The sequence below is a fragment of the Dipodomys spectabilis genome, unplaced genomic scaffold, assembly GCF_019054845.1.
Source record: "Dipodomys spectabilis isolate Male_0828 unplaced genomic scaffold, ASM1905484v1 ptg000519l, whole genome shotgun sequence".
Lineage (NCBI taxonomy): Eukaryota > Metazoa > Chordata > Mammalia > Rodentia > Heteromyidae > Dipodomys > Dipodomys spectabilis.
In genome coordinates this window covers 397047-416776 of record NW_024871196.1, presented here as the reverse complement: position 1 = coordinate 416776, position 19730 = coordinate 397047, and the positions used below count along the sequence as shown (strand labels likewise).

Here is a 19730-nt window from a genome sequence, read left to right as displayed (position 1 = left end):
ATCTCCTTTTCAGTGCTGAATAGTATCCAGTTGTCTAGCTGTAGCAGTTTATTCATCCACTCATCCATTGAAGGGCATTTACCTATTCACCTACTGAAAGACAACTTGCCTTATAATGTAAGTCATTAGGTAGGGGATTCTTGTTGAAGGGGAACTAATTTAACAATCCTCACTCAAAAGTTGTTTCTACTTTGTCAATAAACATTTTCCAACAGTGTCTAACACCTTCTATGGTGTATTTAGGAGAAAATCTCATTGAATCGTACCATTGAATTGTACTGATTTCTTAAGACATTCTCCATTGTAACTTCTCTCTCTCTCCCTGCCCCCCCCACCCCCAGGTCCTGGGGCTTGAACTCAGGGCGTGGGAATTGTCCTCCAGCTTCTTTTGCTCAAGGCTAGCACTCTACCACTTAAGCCACAGTGCCACTTCCAGCTTTTTCTGTTTATGTGGTATGAGGTGTCAAACCCAGGGCTTCATGCTTGCTAGGCAAGCACTCCACAACAAAGCCACATTATCAGCCCAGTTTATTTGTTAATTGGTTCAGGTTTTACTTCAGCTATGTTCTTTTTGTCCTAATGTCTGGAGATCATGGTGGAGATTGACATGTAGCTCTGAGGTAAACTCACAAAACCTTAGCCTCCACATGCCCTCAGGGCTAACCAGGTCTCAAAGCCAGTCCGTACCCTGAAGGCAGATGTTTTCCATCACCAGTCTTAAGAAGGAGGAGAGACAAACTCATAATAGATCAAACTGAATATGTCTATGGATCAAACACTATTTAAGTCAGGTCAAACACTTAAACTTACACAGAGAAGGGAGAGGAAATAGAAGAAATGTTTCCTTCTGTATGAGTTAATATAGATATATAAAATGGTTCAATCTGTAAGTACCCCAGGGTTGAATAGAGAGGATCCACACTTCCTGGGTGTACTTCTCTTGGTAAGACTAAAAGGAAAGTCCCAGACATTTTGGTCTAAGGGGGTTTGGCTATTTTGTGATCAGGAAACATTCATTTCTCACAAGGCTAACCCATAGCAGAATACAGTTTTTTCCTAAGAGACCTATCCAGGATGTAAGGAGTTTGCCCAATTTGTGGAGACCTCAGCATTTAACTTAATTGAATAATTAATTCTCAGAAGTCTCTATGCAAGTCTATTTACTCATTTATGGTTGGAATGATGTCCCCTAGAAACAGGTTACAGTCCTAACTCCCAGTACCTCAGGGTGTGATCTTAGTTGGAAAGAGGGTCTTTGCAGATGCAATCAAATTTCCTTGTGGCGGTTAGGGTGGGATCCAAACAAGTAAGATTGGTGGCCTTTGGATACAAATCCAGCCATTCCCAAGGACCAGGTGAGGAGATGCAGGAAGAATGGCATGTGAGATTATTGAAGTCATGCTGTCCCAAGTCAAAGAACCCCCGGGGCTAACAGAAGGTAGAAGGTAGGTGAAGAATTCTTCCCTGCAGGTCCCAGAGAAGTCTTACTCTCTGCTGACATCTTGGTTTCAGACTTTCAGCCTCCAGAGTCATAAGACAATAAGTTTCAATTGTTTTAAGCCACCCAGTTTGTAGTACTTTGTGATGGCTGTCCTAGGAAACTAATTCAAGGCGTCAGAGTCATTCATACTTTTGTCATTACCTAGTCATTCCTTAGATTCATCTCCCACATCCAGCGAGGCCAGTGATTATCAGGATTACTATCTTCCCTCTCTCATTTCTCAGTACTTGCTAACACCTGGCCCAGGGCTGCTTTATAGGTATTGTCTTCTTTCCTATAAATGAATAAACTGAGAAACCCATATTTTTAATTTGTGCCTTGGTTAGGGACACACTTTTAATAAAATAGTAGGATTGAGACCCAAACCCAAGCTTTTCTGGCTTTTGAAGACCATATTCTTAATTTATACTGTCTTTACCTGTCAAGATAGTTGAAGATGGGTGGTACTTGATGGCAAATCAACCCCTATATTCTACATTCCCCTCTTTTTCAAGGTAGCTGGTTTAGGCTAATTAGGAAAAGTAGTAATTCTATATTTTGCCCCACTTCTAAAAAAAAAAGTCAGTTATTCAAAATATAGCCATCTGGATTCTCCTTTGAAGTGGTAACTAAAACAACCAAAATCTAAAGTGAAGGAATGATTTTCTGAACAGTACAAGGAGGTTTGAGTGTATGCATGTCAATCAGACACTAAATTCTCCTGCCTTTTGCCTCTGACTCAGTCACGTTGTCAGCATTAGATATCATGTCATTTCTCTCTGGACTCCTCTGAGGGGAGAATAAGAGAGGAAACACAGCACTCAATAAGCACCCACTGTGGTTTACATACTTTTGTGTGGCTAATTCCTTTACTTGTTACTAAACCTTCAAGGTGAATCCTAACCATTTTTATAGGCAGAGAAAGTCCTGTGTGCATGGTGAAATCAAGCAACTGGCCCAGGGTCACATACTTAATATAGTAATAAGCCAACTGAATCCAGTTGGGAGTCAGAATGGCTGGCCCTGGTTTCTCTTCTGTCCTGAACTTGGCTGTTCAGTGCGGAGAAGGCCTGAGTAACAGGAGTGTTGAGATTCTTTCCCAACCTGCTGCACACCACTGAGGCTGCCTGCCAGAGAGCAGAGCTGAACGATGGGTCCTTGCTAGAGCCCTCCCTTTTGATTCCCCTTGGCCTCAACAAAATCATTCAATAGCTGCATGCAAGTCTTCTATTATTTGCTTTTTAGGTATATCCTACACATTTATTATAAAGCTTTGAACATTATCTACACAGAAATTAGAGTGGTCATGAAACCAATAGGTTTCAGAATTGCCTAAATTGGGTATGGTGGTTCTTGCCTACAATCCTAGTTACATGGGAAGTATAGGGAGGATGATCAAGATCTTAGGCCAGCCTCTGAAAGACTGTGAGACCCTACCTGAGAAACATCTAGCACAAAAATGCCTGGCAGCATGGCTCAAGTGGTAGATTGCCCGCCAAGCATGTGTGAGGCCTGACATTCAAATCTCAGTATTACTACTCCCCCCAAAAAAACCCCACAAACACTTGCTTAGATGCTATATATTTTATATAGCATCTATTATATATTTTATATCCTTTTTGTGTCTAGAAATTTCATCAGGGAATGATGAGCTGTGACTTGTTGTTGATCTATATTAACAATGTTTGACCTTTTAAAGAGGATCAGTGGCAAGCGGGGTAAATAAAGTTCTTCGTTGTTGTTGTTACTAGTTTATTTTCCCCTGATAATATCCAAACTGAGAAGTGAAGAGTCAAATTCTAGAAAAAAGTTAAGCAAAGACTTGTAAGCATGGGTACTATAGTTTGGATCTGAAATGTCCCCTGAAGGCCTATGGATCACAGGCTTGGTCCTCAGCCAGTGGCATTTTTGGAGGTAGTAGAACCTTTAAAAAGTGGGGCCTGCCTGAATCAAGTGAGCATGCTCTAGGAGAACACTGGTACCTTCTTGTCTTAGTCTCTGCTTTCCAGCCATCATGAGGCAATTCAAAGCCAGACAGGCAGGAAAGTCCGTGAGACTCTTATTTCTGATTAACCACTCAAAAACAGGAATTAGAACTGTGGCTCAAAGTGGTAGAATAGGTTAGCCTTGAACAAAAGAGCTCAGGTATAGCACCCAGGCCCTGAGTCCTAGCCCCATGACTGAACCAAAACCAAAACCAAAACCAAAACCAAAAAACAGTGGACATTAAATGTTTATAAATCTAGTGGAGTAGAGCAGATATTACCATAATTGTTCACAAATTGGTTCATGCCTTAGAAACCCATTGACCACCTAGTGCTTCCTTGATTTTAAAACCGAGACAAGCATTTTAAGGACAGTGGGAAGAGTATGGCTGAGTTTCTTAAATTTAAGCCTAGTTACAACATCACAAACAAATGTCACTCTGAGATTTTCACTTAGGAAGTTGCATCATATTGCAGCCTGCTTAAGGATTCTTGCCCCGCTCTATTAAGAACATATGGTCTGCGCAAGTTATTCCTCTGATATTAACTTTTAATTAGGAGAAATGAAGTTACTTAACAATAACTTACATAGATTTTGTACATAATATTTTTCCATCTACTTTGACACTTGGGATGGATGTCCTTGCTAAGAGAGGGGCTTTAGTATCTGAGGGGTTTTGTTGTTGTTTTGTTTTGTTTTTGGTGTTGGTCCTTGGGAATGAGTTCAGGGCCCGGGCAGTGTCTTTGAGCTTCTTGCTCAACGTTAGCACTCTATCGCTTGAGCCATGGCTCTGTTTCCAGATTTTTTTTTCTTTTTCTTTTTGAGAGAAGAGTCTCCTGCTTGGGCTGGCATCAAACTGCAATCCTCAGATCTCAGCCTCCTGAGTGTAAGCAACTGATGCCTTGCATCTTTTTAATAGATTATTTTTATACCTATGTTGCAGCAGCAATGATTATAGAGTAAACTGAAGAAGAATCTATACCTGATTCCCACCCAAAAACCATTCCTTTTAATCACCAGCTTGACCTCTGTATCTAATAGCCTGGGTGGTCCCCAGCTAGCAGAGTTTCCTAAGCTAGCCCAAAGACAGGGACCGGAGGAACAAAGGTCATTGAGACATTCAGTGGTGTTCACATTTCAGTTCGTGACTTGTTTGCCATTTACAAAGTCTCTTCTGTAGGTACTAATATTTAATCCAATTACAAAATAAGATAGCCAGGCACCTGTTGCTTATGTCTAGAATCCTAGCTTCTCAGGAGGCTAAGATTTGAGAATTATAGTTCAAAGCCAGTCTGGGCAGACAAAACCTGGAAAAACTTATCTAATTAATCAGCAAAAAGCTAGAAGGAGAAGTGTGGCTCAAGCGGTAGAGTGACAGATATGAGTTAAAACAAAACAAAACAAAACAAAAATCTGTGAGAACTCAAGGCCTAGAATTCAAGTCCTTAGTACCAGTGTGTACTCACATGCGCGCGCGCGCGCGCGCGCCCGCGCGCACGCACACACACACACACACACACACACACACACACATCTATTTAGTAGATCATCATTTTTTAAAGTAAAATAGAATAGTATGGAAGATTTTGGAGAACATCATACACAGGAGTATTTTGTTCCATATGTGTGACTGTGTGTGTGTGTGTGTGTGTGTCTGTCTGTATGTATGTGTGTACTAGGTGACAGTATAAGATGTATTTCTTTCAGAGGATGATTAGAAGAAAAGAAGATTGAGAACAGCGATCAGATAACGCTAATTGTGGGTTTGTGCTGTTCTGATGGGAGCCACAGTTCTAAACAGAGCTGGGGAATGTGTGTGTGTTGGGTGGAAGGTATAGGGAGAGAAGGGCTGAAAGAGGCATAAGTAGTGTCTGATAGGTTCAAAGATAAGCTAACCTCGAGGCCAGAGCCTGAGCTTGATCTTTTTTCCTGTTCTTCACGAGGAGTCCAGCAAGCCTAGGACAGGAAACCCTCAATGGCTATTTGCTGACTGAATAGATGGAAATGAGTAAGGTTTACAGATTTCTTTTAAGATGCCTCTGAAAAATTCAAGTAGGCTGGGAAATTAATCAGGGCAGGACTACATTTATGAAGATCCTTTTCCCAAAGTTTCATTTGTGAATTGGTTTTTGGAACTTCAAACGCCATGACACAGGGTTGCTGGGATCTCAGGCTAGCCTATCCACAGCCACCTTTGAAATTCAACAAAGGTCGGCAGCTAGTACTGAAGAACTGCAGCTAGCTGTATTTCTGTGGGCAATTCATCTTTACTGTCCAGTTAGAAATGTCAGGGGCAAGTCAGCTTGCAGAAGGCAGCAGAATTCCTCCCCTGTGTCCTGTTCCTCTTGCCACTGCTAGATCTGACAATATGGATGGCTCCCAGGGCTTATCACAGGGCTCGTTGCAAGGATCCACAGGCCAAAGGTAAAAAGTGGGAAAAAGGAAATGTGACGCCAACAGCATCATCAGCATCATCAAGACCACTGGATAGCTGGTGTGTTCATCTGGCCATTCACAGGGAAGACCCGAGCAGAAGGTCAAGACTACTTCCACAAGCACATCTCTGCAATATTCTCAATACCTGGCAAAGCACAGTCACCTATTTTTCCTGCCATTCTTTCTTATACTTTCATCTATAAACATTAGTAATGTTATTCTTTTTTTTTAAGTAATGTTATTCTTTACCAGATAGAGGGCCAGAGAAACCTATCTTTGAACCAAAACATGAGCAGATTTAAAAAAAAAAAAGGTCAGTTTTGTACAAAAACCAAAAGAGACAAACCTCCACTAACTATTGACTGTCACTTTGAACATAATTCTACCTCGTAGGTTTCCTGATATTATGGCTATTAGACAGAGATTCATTATCAGATACTAAAAGTAACAAAAGGAACAAGAATTCAGCAGGCAACTCATAAACAAGGGGACCCATCTGGGGATGGCGTCTTGTTGTCTAAGATATCATTTTACAGCATGATTTAAAAAGCTTGCTCATAACAATAATATAGCTCAGAAATTGGAAAAAAATTTCAAATGCACTGTATTTTTGATTTGGAAAATGGACAGATATAGTTTCCATTATTATTGATAAATTCAGCTTGGAAAATTCCCAGATTGTATTGCAAGAACCACATGTTTGTATAGTTTTTGCTTGTTTGTTGTTGTTGTTGTTTGCTTGTTTGTTTATATTTAAAAAATCTCAACATTCCTGTGTGTTTCTTCTTTATGCCATTTATTTATTTCTCTGCAATGTTTTCAATTTACTTCCCTCAGACAATAGTGGGGTGAAAATAATCTTCCACACTTCTCTGATTCCATGGTTTCAAAATTTATATGCCCTACCATGGTTGTTAGAAAATGAGACACAAGAACACAACTTTTGAACTTTCTTCCCAAGGATATATAAAAGCATACTTCTTTAAAAGAAATGTAACTCTTACTTGAGTAAAATAAATATTTACAGAAAACCCCAAATCTTGACCCAAGTAAACTTCATAAGGGCTTTAATATGTTAAAAAATAGCAGTGAAATACTGAGCTATAAGAGAAAAAAAAATCTCTCAGTGATCCTACCAAAATTCAACCTACTTTGAAGTCTGAAGAACTCAACAGCTATTCACACCTGCTCCAGAAAATAACATGGTCCTTGTGTAGGTCTTGGCGTTCAGGAATTTTAATGTGCCTCATAAAACAAAACAAAACCAAAACCAAAAAACCCCATTGCCAATCTTGTCCTGTAGGTGATGTAACTGGGGTAAGTTATCTAATGGAAATGCATAGAAATTTCTAATTCATCTGCTAGACACCTGCTTTTACATTTAACCTAATACTTCTTGCAAAAGTAAAGGTACGGGCACTTTCCAATGTTCGGAGGCTGAAATGAAAAGTACAAAGTTGCATGAAATAAGTCAAATTTCTTCAATAATGGTAGAACTAAAGAGTAAACAAAAATAATGTCGATGCCATTCTGAATGCTGAAGATTCAAAGATTCAAAATGGTTTTTTGCCTTTGAGTTGGTTACCATCACCCAGGGGGAAGACAGACATATTCCAGCTAGCTTGAATACTTGAACACAAAAAAGATGGGCATAGGTTGTCAGAGGAGAGAAAAAAGAGGGACTGAGGAAGGTTTAGGAGAGAAGGTAGCATTTGATCCAGACTTTGAAGGAAGATGGAAGCAGATATAGAAAGCAGGAGGGGGCTGGGAAGGTGGCTCAGTGGTAGAGCACTTGCCTTGCATGCACGAGGCCCTGGGTTCGATTCCTCAGCACCACATAAGCAGAAAAAGCCAAAAGTGGGGCTGAGGGTCAAGTGGTAGAGTGCGCACCTTGAGCTGATAGAGCTAAGGGACAGCGCCCAGGCCCACAGTTCAGGCCCCACGACTGGCAAAAAAAAAAAAAAAAAAAAAAAAAGAAAGCAGGAATAGTTAATTCTCATGCAGAGAAAGGAGTAAGCCCAAAGATGGGTGTGGTTTGTGTGTGATGGATTTGGGAGCAGGGACCTGGTGTGATTTTGCTGCAGCAGGAGAGATTCGGATTGAAACAGTGAAGGGAGGCTCTGGAGAATTTGAATGATGTGTTAAGGAAAGTGAGTTCTATCCTCTGAGGGGGAAATGGGGTGGGCTGGGGATGAGGTCAGAAAATGGACTGAGGCTGAGGCCAGGGACCAGATGGGAGGAAATGACAGTCATCCAGGTGGAAGGCAATCACTGTTGAGTTTCAGGAAGTGACAAGAGTAAGTGGGGAAGAGAGAGAGAGAGAAATATGGAGAAAGTAAATAGAGAGAACCACAGACATGTATGGAATAGAAAAAGAGCCAGGACCAGGTGTTGAAGGACAGAGAGTAGTAAGGAGGAAGGGAGACAGAAATACGATTTTTTTCTAGCCGTCCACGCTCGGTTGCTGACCAGCTGTGAGACCCCGGCAAGCCTGTACTTTCCATGTGCCGTGGTTTCCTCATCTGTAATGAATGCATGAAACAAGGTCTGTGGTCTCTGAAGCTTTCCATGGAGATCTTGCATTCCGGGGAAATGTTACAGGAGATAGCTGAGGGGTGGTGTAGTGGGGTTGGGGGAGGGGGGTTGGAGAGGCATGAAAGGAACTGGGACTCACTAAGACACTGGAGAGTCAGAGTTCTGGGTCGATTTAACTAGATTTAGCCTATTTAATCAGCATATCTCCTTTACATTAGAGGATTCCTTATCAGATTAAATTTGACTTAAAAAAATAGTGCAATGAGCACATTTTCTTGGTTATCCAAGAAATCGGTGAATATTATCAACGTGGGTCTCGGTTTTTTAGGACCCCTCCCCTCTCCCCATTGAGTTCTTCTGTTTATTTGATTAAGCTGTTGCACAAACCCTGGAACAACTGGAACAACAATTGCCATTCTGAATCTGTGCCAAAATGCTCAGAAATGGGAAAGACTTACTGAAAGGCCATTTGGTGTTCTTACTCTTGTGCAGTACCTTTTCCCATGACCCCTTAACAGTTTCTCAAACTCTATAAACACCAGTGTGAAAACGACCCCTCACCTACCCAACATTACAGACACCATTTCCCTACTTACTGACAATTGTCTGACTTTGGGTAAGTCCAGTTACTCTTTTGGGTTCTTGTAACCTCCTGGGAGGAAGGAATGAACACTGAGTCAAACTATCTCAGAAGGCTCTTTTTGGCTTTCACATTCCAGGATTTGGGGATCCTGGGATCCTGGAATTCCACAAGTACTTTATCTGAACATTTCCCTGATCAATAGCATATGCTACCAGTCTTGTAGCTCTCAATCAGATGGTCAGAGGGACTGAGGGCTTTGGGCTGTTTACTTTAGGGATTGGGCAAGTGTGGCTTAGTGAAATCTCTGAGGCCAGCAAATGTCTGAGGCAAAAGGCTCAGGTCTAAATTAACAGCAGATCTTCAGCAACACAATGCTCTGTAGATTGGTATTTGCAGGAGAGAAACCCATAAACGCTTCCTAAGGTACCATACAAATGGCAACAAGAAAATCACTGGATCAGAACCGCCCCGCAGTGAAGACCCAAAAGTTTCAGGCAGGATGGAAATGTACATTCTCACAGATTTCCTTTCTCCCCAGTGTCTCTTTCCTCCTCCCACTCCCACAATTTCATATTTAAATTTAAAAAACAATGCTATTGTTAGAAAAAGTAAGAAAGCAAAAGAGAGGAAAGGAAAGAAAAAGCAATCTTTCTTTGAGTGTAGACTCACTGGGAGAGCGCGGCCAGGCTGCGTCTTCCTTGAGACCCCGATCCGAGCATGTCTGCAGCTGGCCAGGGGTGCAGGCAGCTGAGATGGGGGGGCCCTGGCTGCGAGGTCAGGGCGTGGGCCAGGCCCGCAGACAGGCCATGTTATCTGTGGCTGAAATGCAGTGAGCAGGATGCTCCAGGGTCTTCCCTTTGTGTTAACACTTTGGTCTGTCCCAGTGACGAAAGTCTGGGCTTGTCCTCAGCCAAATCTACTCCTCCCCACCCATTCCCTCCACGTGGGATCATCAGAGAGCTGATTGTTAGTTTTTACTGTAATCTCTCTAATAGAAGCCCCATCACGTTTAGATCTGAAGGGCAGGCGAGTGCTTGGAGATTTCCAGACTCACAGAGTTGAGTTGTCAGGACCAGGATCCTCAGTAGCTTTGCTAATGAAGACTTTATGTGCTTAACTATGTGGAATAAATAACGATTCCAAGGCAAGCCAAAGGGAAAGATGTGAATGTCTAGGCTCAGCCTTTGGGAAAACAATTGATGGTGGTATTAATACATGAATACACATCCCAGTTGTGACAAGATCAACAGAAATCAGCCCACTGAAAAGTTCATCCGGGTGCTGTTCTCAGGCTCTCCTTCTGGTCTCTGTTCTCAATTAGCATTGGGGTAAGTGGCTTCCAAAGCAAACAGTTCCTACTGAGAATTCAAATCTGAGAAACTCCTCTTATCCCTTTTATCTAGGAAATGATACCAGGGCCAGAGAATGCAAAGGAAATAGGAAGAACCAAGAGACATGGTCTTGCGCAGTGGTGGGCTGGACTGTACAGGGTGTCTGCTCTTTGCATCTGTCTTCTGAGAGATGAGGTAGCCAGCCTGGGAGCTTGCTGGAACAGCCGGTCCATCTGGTGATCTCACCAGCCACGCCTGGCAAAGGGACTGGTCAGCAAGGCTTGGAAAGCAGCCAATTCCCACCCCCTCATGAGGGGGTGGTGTTGATTCTAGTGATGACACCCTATCTTGGATTGAGTTATGAATATATTTCTGCATCTCTCAAAAGTGCCTTGGTATGGGAGGGCCCAATGACTTACGGGACTAGCTTTCATCAAATGTGTAGAACTAAGATCTCTACAACACAAGGTTAGATTACTTTTTGGTAAACAACAGAAGCAACTGATCTCACACATTGAGAACCAAATTCACAAAATGAAAGAGATGTTTGAGATGGACGGCTTTATGTCATTCACAAAAACACTGACAAACAGCTTTCCCAAAACTTGCCCGGTATCTTCAAGCTGCTCTGATGTTCAACTTAAAGAAGTTTAATTCAGTAAGGTTAAATGCTCTCCACTTCAACTAGGTAGAAACATGCTTAAAGACTGGGACTTGCTGGGCACTGGAGAATCCTGTCTCTAATCCTAGCTACCCAGGAGGCTGATATCTGAGGGTCACAGTTTGAAACCAGCCTAGACAGGAAAATCTGTGAGATTCTTATCTCAATTAACCACCAAGATGCCAGAAAGTGGGACTGTGGCTCAAGTAGTAGAGTGCCAGCCTTGAGTGAAAAAGCTAAGGACAGAGTTTAGGGCCTGAGTTTAAACCATCTCAGTGGCAATGGATATAGATAGATAAGTAAATACTGGACTGTCCTCAAAGTCATAATTTTTGGAGTAAATATAGTTCAATGAATGTCAAAGTTAATTATCTCCATATATTCTGATGTATACACACAGTTAAGTATTTCACTGATTATATGTCATCACTCAATATACATTGATCAGAGAAAATAACACTCATAAAAACTTTGGGTTATACCTGTGTTCACAATACTTAAATGATTTAAATATGGACTTATCTTGAGTTAATCACTTTGAGCCAAGATTTAAAATATATATTTATATATATAAAATATATATATAGTGTATGTGTGGAGACATTGTGCTGCTCATTTTTCTACCAAATTTTATCCATTTTCATTCCTCCAGTTGTTTGTAAAGTTCCATGGCTTGTTGGTGTATGCAGAATAAAATTTACTCTAAAGATGTTTATCTCCTGATCTCTAGAAACTAAGAATATGTTACTTTGCCCAAGAGAGTTTGAAGCTGTGATTGAACTGAAGTCATTGAAATGGGAGTTATCCTGGATTATCAAGGTTTGTTCACTCCAATCATGTAGGTTTTTAAACTTGGAAAAAAAACCTTTGTGACTGTAATCAGTGGGAGAGAAGGTTAGGGATGTAACTTTGCCTTCTTTGAAGATGTAGAAAGAAAGCCAAGAGCCCAGGAATGTGGGAGCCTCAGGGAGGTAAAAAGGCAGGAAATGCATTCTCCCTTAGAGCCTCCAGCAAGGAATGCAGTCCTTATCAAAACCTCAGTTTTAGTCCAGGCATATCTACAGACCTGTACATAATAAGTTTGTGTTGCTTTAAGCCACTAAGTTTGTGGTTATTTATTACAGCAGCGGTAGCAAATGAACATACTTGCTTATGAGACTCATTTGATCCTGGGAACAAATTTTTCCTCCTAATTCCCTCCTCCCTTCTCCTCACTCCCTTTCTACTCCAAATCTGAGATGGCAGGTAGAGTTTGACATATTCACAATTGGCTTATAAAATGAAATAGCAGAGGAAAAAAAAATCTTGTATTTCTTCTGGGCTAGCAGTCTCTCTCTCCTCTCTCTGTCTCTGTCTCTGTTTCTCTCTGTCTCTGTCTCTGTCTCTCTGTCTGTCTCTGTCTCTCTTTTTCTTTCCCTCTCTCTCTCCCTCTCTCCCTCCTCTCCCCCTCTCCCTCTCTCTCCCCTCTCTCAGACTCTTTCTGGCTCTTTTTTCTCTCTCTCTAGGTCTCTTTCTGGCTCTTTCTCTCTTTCTTTCTTGTCTCTCTTCTGTCTCTCTCTCTTAAACACATACACACATACTAAATGCAGCAAACATCTGCTCATATGCTAAAACGTAGCTGCTGGAAGCTTGCTTAATGGGCAGTTATATAGCGTTTATCTAGCCATCTAAGCGCTCTCCTTAGTTGAGGCCATAGGAGAAGGGGAAGGTTGGTGCACATTTTCAGTGGATTATTGTTGTTGATTCAGGGTAGTGGGGAGGGGATAGCTGTCTTCAGTGCTCACTGGTGCTGGATTACAAACTACCTACTAGTCAGATACTGACATGGAGTTCACAAAGAGAACTGTGAGTATTGGACATGGGACAGATGCCAGTAGAGAATAGGCAGAGCATAGGGCAGAGGACAGGCAGATTCCAAGCAGGGAGATAATAAGCAAATCAGATTAGGAGCTCAGAGCTGGATTAGGGCTATCAGTCCATGGAAAGGCAGTGGCTGGGAATGGAGGAGAGAGTGAGCAGTATTAGAAGAGCAGCTGACAGGTTGCTGTGAACAATGTTCTTTGCAGGCTTGGGTGTTCTCACAGTTGGTGGAGACTGGGAAATGTCATGTCCAGCTTCCTGAACTGACATCTCTGAGGTTGGAACCGAACTGCTCACCATTCAGTGGCATTGTAAACAACAGGACCCGTCACCCTTTAGGAAGATTGTAGGTGTCATATTCTGATGATCCTTCAGGGCTCTGACTATGGAAAATGAGTGTAGGCTACTCTCAGAAAGACTTAGAGTATCTTTTCATTTCTGGATACTTTATTAAGTTTTCATCAAAGAGATTTCTGAGCTGGGAAGGTTTGATGGAGGTCAGTTTGATAGAAAGGAACAGTTCTCACCACAGGGTGGTCTTTTATTAATAAAATGTGATATTTAAAAAAAAATAACTTGACTTCATGGAGGTAGGAGACTGGACCACATGATCGGTTCCAGACTTTACAGTCTGCAAGAGTTGTTTAAGAACAGCTTCTACTTTGGAGCAATTCCCTGGGGAAAAGAGAGGTATGTGGGAAGTGCTGTGAGTAGTACCCGAATACATTGAAAGCACACACACACACACACACACACACATTAAAAATGCATGCAAATGGAAAATGCACTCATACACATGCATGTATATGTGCATGCACATGTAGATCCATGCATATACATGTGCCCGTGTTTACAGAAACTCACTAAAGTCTATGTATGTGGGAGGAACAGTTTGAGTAATTTGAAGGGGAATCTGTAAGATATGAATTTTCCTGTGAAGAAATTTATAGATTCTCTACACTTAGGGCAAGGCAAAAATCTTGCCTAGAGGTATGGTGGCTTCCCAAGCTTCATCTAGGAATGAAATTAAAGGGGGTTAACTATATATTTGCAGGCAGAACCCCTTTCCTGCTTTCATGGGTTTTGGTTAGTCTTAATGCAAATGGCAATCCATGACAATGCTATGACAATGCTTTTTAATAGTTCCAAGAAACCTCCTTCTTTTCTCCTGCTTTTTGTCTTCCAGTAGCTTATTTTCCCCGCTACTCTTCCCCTCCCATTGCCTCTTTGGAGCACTCCTGTGTCTACTTGGGGTGGTGTGAAGGAATGGAGGGACTGCTGTGGAAAGCAACAACCAACCTCTTCTTTTGCCTTTAGACTCCTTGTAGCCTGTACTGGCACCATTTTCTTTTTTTTTTTTTTGGCGGTTGTGGGACCTGAACTCTGGGCCTGGGAGTTGCCCCTCAGGTCTTCAGCTCAAAGCTAGCACTCTACCATTTGAGCCACAGCGCCACTTGGCACCATTTTCTTAATTATCCTTTGATCCATCTGTCTCCAGGCTTGTAACACAGCTTGGATTGCAACACTCTCCGAGTGCTGTTATAATGATGGCCATGCCTCTTCATTCCAGAATGTTCCTTCTTGTTGTGTATGTTGGTACTAGGGCTTGAACTCAGGGCCTAGGTGCTATCCCTGAGCTTTTGTGCTCAAGACTAGTGCTCTACCACTTGAGCCACAGTTTCATTCTTGGTGTGTGTGTGTGTATGTGTGTGTGTGTGTGTGTGTGTGTGTGTGTATGTGTGTGTGTGTTTGTGTATGAAAGTATGTGTGTGTTTAATTGTAAATAAGAGTCTCCTGGACTTTTCTACTGAAGCTGGCTTTGAACCTCTGATCTTCAGATCTCAGTCTCCTGAGTAGCTAAGATTATAGGCATGAACCACCAGCACCCAGCCATATTCCTTTTTAAAATTCCCATTTAATGCTATTGCCACAAACAGGTCATTGCAGTGAGTACTAGGGAAGAGAAGGGAGATCTAAAATATAAGAAGAGCATTCTCAAGGGAGCTAAGATATATAGCTATATAGATATATATATATAGTACACACACACACACACACACACACATATATATATATATATATACACATATATACCAACATCTCAATACATTCTAGAAATGAAGAGTACCCTGAGAATAATAAAGTAAAAGCTACTTCAAAAGATAAACCAGTTGATCAAGACCCCAGGGTCTAATTTTTCTTATGCTCTGTTGGTTCTGCTATCAAGTTAAACTTCCTATTACTGAAACAACCCTTGTCTTTTCTAAGCTAAATGTCAATGCTTTATATTCTATCCTTTTAATATGAGCCGGAAATAGATCAGCTTTTCAAATGAGAAACCAAAATTGAACATAGCAAAGGCATGACCACAACTGAACAGGCCTGGATGAAGCCCCAGAGCTGCCTGCATGGCTCTGCGATCATGTCCTGACATCATTGGCTCACTCACGGTAGCAACTCCGTCAGAGGTCAACAGAGGTCATCCATTTGGGGGCTAAGTCAGTTTTTATTTTTCCTGATGTGTTGCTTAGTCCATTTCCCGCATTGGCCTGGAGAGCTGTTTCCGTGGTTATCATTGTTAACCCTTTATACTGCAAATTGTTTTCAGGGTCACATGCTTTACGTTCTTTCAGGAAAATCTGTATTTTGTTTTCCTTGTTTAAATTCTTGGTAACTTTAAAAGGAAACTGAGGAAGACAAGGACAGATTTCACAAAGGAGAGGGAAAAAAATCTTTCAAAGAGCATCTACCTGAAATACACCATCAATATACTTATTAATTTGCATCAGTTCAGAAGTCAAAGTGCTAAATTGCACTAATATTTCCATGTGCTCTTATAAGTCCCTGAGCTATCCGAAGAAGGTGATGAAGTCCTATTTATAGTTGCGACCCTCCTCTTTCCCCAGTTAGTATATAGTGCCTGGGGTGTCTTAATATGGAGAAATGTTAGTTTCCCTACCCTATACCATGTGTTACATAAACCATCTAATATACTTGGCTTCATAAGGGGCAAATAATGGCCTCGACCCAGGTATATTTTTCCTGTAGATGACTCAAAGTGGGAAAATAAGTGTTGTCAGAGGTGGTCTAAGTCACATTTTAGTCATGTGTGTTGTTGAGAGAAATCCCAGCATTCATGGCTAAGCAGCAAGGCGGCCCATCTGCACAAAGGCCTGGGGAGCGTATGATCCAGCCCCATTGCAGCAAGTCTGTGCCCTGAGGAGAGGGAGGCTGAAACTGTTCCCACACAGCATGTATTGCTTATAGGCTAAACTTTGGTGCCCAGGAGACAAAGAGTAACATGGAGGGAAGGGTCACTGTCTCTCCTTACACACGTGCTTTAAAAGTTTCAGAATTCTGCAGGGCCTCCAGAAGCACCATGACAGGGCATGACATAGTAATGTCTTTGACCTCAGTTCTCAGGATGGGTTCCAGAAAAGTTGAGTGGACTATCCCCTGTAAAGAACTTCCTAACAAGCTGGGCGCCGGTGGCTCACGCCTGTAATCCTAGCCACTCAGGAGGCTGAGCTGAGGATTGTGGTTCAAAGCCAGACCAGCCAGGAAAGTCCATGAGACTCTTATCTTCAATAAACCACCAGAAAACCGAAAGTGGTGCTGTGGCTCAAGTGGTAGAGCGCTCACCTTGATCTGAAGAGCTGAGGGACAGCGCCTAGGCCCAGAGTTCAAGCTCCATGACCGACCAAAAAAAAAAGAACTTCCTAGCAGAGGGAGATAGGGACCAAGCAACAGGAGCCATGGAAATGGTGCATAGTAGTTGAATTTATATGAGAGAGGTGCTAAAGCAGACAGTTTTTGAAGAGTTGTTTTTTTATTAATAGTGTGATTCTACCTACATCCATGAGCAAATTCTGACCCAGGAGGTGGGAATAGCTATAAGGACTCTGTGCCTTTTTTTTTTTTTTTTTTAATGTATCGTATGTTATCCTGAACGCTGACAAAGATAATGAACTGGTAGTTCTATGCCCATGTATGTACTTGCTATCTCGTTTAAGAAAGAAAACTTGACAAATAACAAGTCTCAGGGGGACCCATGCATAAGACAGACTGATGTATACCTCACAAGGGCAATCAACCAAGAAGGAATGGGTGACATCTGACTAATTCCCAGCCAAGCCATCTCCCATTCTGTAATCCACAATGTGAGGAAGCTGCAGAGAGACTTTCTTCTTTCTTATGTTCTCAAGGGCTATCTTCTACTCTTTCACTCAAAAGTAGCTATTCTCCTGAATCTTTTGGTGTCCAGTCCACTTCCATGGGAGCTAAAACTTCAACATCTTCCTTCCCTCCTCTTCCAGTGCATCTATAGCCCCAGCCCAGGGGATATCACAAGAAACACCACCACAGTGAGTCCTTGGTCCTAGGATGAAACAGGGTGGGAGATTTCTGTACTTGTCATGGTAAAATGCAGGTTTGCCTTTCTCTATTAAAAAGAGGGTGCTCTGTCCTTTCCAAGCCCCAGACTCAAGCCTTGCCATGGCAATTCTTCCCCTGGACTATTGCCTGACCTCTAGCTGTCACCAGACTGGCACTTAAGCACACATCTTCAATCAGAGTGGTACTTCTAAACATTTGTCGTAAGACTAGTGCCTCGTCAGAGGAAGGATCCATTCCATCTGTTACCATCTGCAGGAGATTTCTTGTTGTTCTCTACCTTTATCGGTCAGAACTTGCCTTTCTCCTTTTGTCAGAACTCTTTATTCCCTTTGCGTCTCTGCATTCTAGAAAGTCCTGGTCCTTCCCTCTCTGAAGTTTCTTCCCTTCCCCCACCCCCAGATTTGGCTTTCTTTCCTTGCAATTTATCACTTAAGGATGGGAGAACAGGAAGTCTGAGCCTACTCGTGTTTGCATGCATCTGAGAAATAATTAAGTGGTAATATATGAGTCAGTTCCTCCAAGCTAACTGGCTACAAGGCTCACATTTTCTTTTTTTTTCTTTTTCATGGTACCAGAACTGGGGCTTGAACTCACGAACTCATGCTCTCACTGGCTTTTGTTTTGTTTTGTTTTTGTTTTTTTTCCGCTCAAGGCTGGCTCTCTGCTGCTTGAGCCACACTTCTACTTCCAAGACTGCCATTTTCTGTTTAAACTCTTTTGTCCAATCACTTAGTCTACTTTTTTTTTCCTACGTGTGTTGGTCCTGGGGCTTGAACTCAGGGCTTGGGCAATGTCCCTGGACATTTTTGCTCAAGGCTAGTGCTCTACCACTTGAGCCACAGCTCCACTTCTGGATTTTTGGTGATTAATTGGGGGCAAGCATCTTTCAGACTTTCCTATCTGGGTTGGCTTCAAATGGCAATCTTCACATCTCAGCCTCCTAGGTAGCTAGGGTTACAGAAATGAGCTACCAGCACCTGACACTTAATCTTAGTCTTTCTAATGTTTTACTGAAACCTGGGTGTTTTAATCAGTTGTACTGCTTTCTTAAAACCAACACAAACACATCATGCCTGTAACTCTCTTTCCTCAAGCTTCAAAAACAACTTTAAAATAGATTTGAAACAGTGCTTGGAAATAACAGAGCCTGAACAACTTTTTCTTGAATGAATGAATGAATGGCTGCTACAAAACACTGAATCTAGTTTCAGGGAAAATAATAGTCATATCTGCTTTGCAGGATTCTAAGAAAGGAAAGTATACAGGATTTTTATACAATGCAAACATAATAAGACATAGAGACATATTTTAGAATGTAGGCTTGTGAAGGAGTCAACAACTTGTCACAGGGACTTTAAGGATATATTCTAATGCAGAAAAGAAGGTAAAATCTTCAAAGGAAGCATATTAATTCAGAAGCCACATAATTTTCAGTGTGTATCACTTTTATGCAAAGTACCTAACCACTTCCAAAACCATAAATATATTTGCTGGTATCCACTTTATGTATCTGGATATTAAATTTACACATGACTTTTATGGCTATAATCACATCCAGATTTTTTCCAGGGATACTATATAAGGGTTCAAAAATATTAATTTCTTTTTTTTGAAAGACCGACCTGGCTTAAAGCATATCTGTTTCTATCATTAGAGAAATGGTCTAATTATATATTTTGGATTATTTGGTTATCATGTTTTTAACTCATGCTATATAAATAATATATATAAATAATATTTTATATAATTGTGTCATTATATAGGTATTAGATATTGTCTTACTTTGTATGGTATGTCATATGGAGCAGTTTATGATCCTATATATATACATATTTATATACATATACCTATACACAGTTTTATTTATTTATTATTCTAATGTAGACATTTTTTTCTTCTTGTCAAATAAAGATTAATCTTTTTGTTTGCCAGCAGGGTTATATGCTAATATCTCTTTTACACTCAAAACATCCTAGAATTGTGATAGGCAGATGGTCCATTAAATACTATCATTTGCTCATAGACTGGAAGAAGAACCATAATGAGGTAAGATAGTTAATGAAGGCCGGTTGGCTGATTCTTGCAAAACTTCCACAGAGTGATCCTTTGGGCATGCATCATAGTACAGGATCTAGAAACTGCTCCCCACCAGTAACTAGACTTTGGGAGTTCTAGAGGCCATAGGTCTCAGGGAGACCGAGCATAACACAGACTGATGTATACCTCCCAATGGCAATCAACTAAGAAGGAATGGACGACATCTGACTTCAATGCCTTGGGAGCTCTCCATTCCCAACCAGCCATCTCCCATTCTGTAATCCACAAGGTCAGGAAGCTGCAAAGAACTTCTTCCTGAGAGTGGAGGCAGAGCAAAGGGAGGTGAAACCATCACAGGACCATGCCACCTAAACCCAGGGTAGATGTGATTCCTCACCTGCCCAGTGAGGGAGAGCTTCTCATGTC

General features: G+C 41.5%; 1 protein-coding gene across 6 annotated transcripts in view; it reads right to left on the bottom strand.

Annotated features, from left to right (window-relative positions):
- Cald1 (caldesmon 1) overlaps window positions 1-19730 on the bottom strand; it is a 186157-nt gene that overhangs the window by 63870 nt on the left and 102557 nt on the right. The window contains exon 1 of one of the 6 annotated variants that reach the window (XM_042670113.1): window positions 9690-9881. The exons of the other annotated variants lie outside the window; for them this stretch is intronic. Within the exon in view, the coding sequence (XP_042526047.1) occupies window positions 9690-9739 (50 nt within the window). The 5' untranslated portion in view covers window positions 9740-9881. Of the gene's footprint in view, window positions 1-9689; window positions 9882-19730 lie in introns of those variants that run through there. 6 annotated transcript variants of the gene reach the window in all.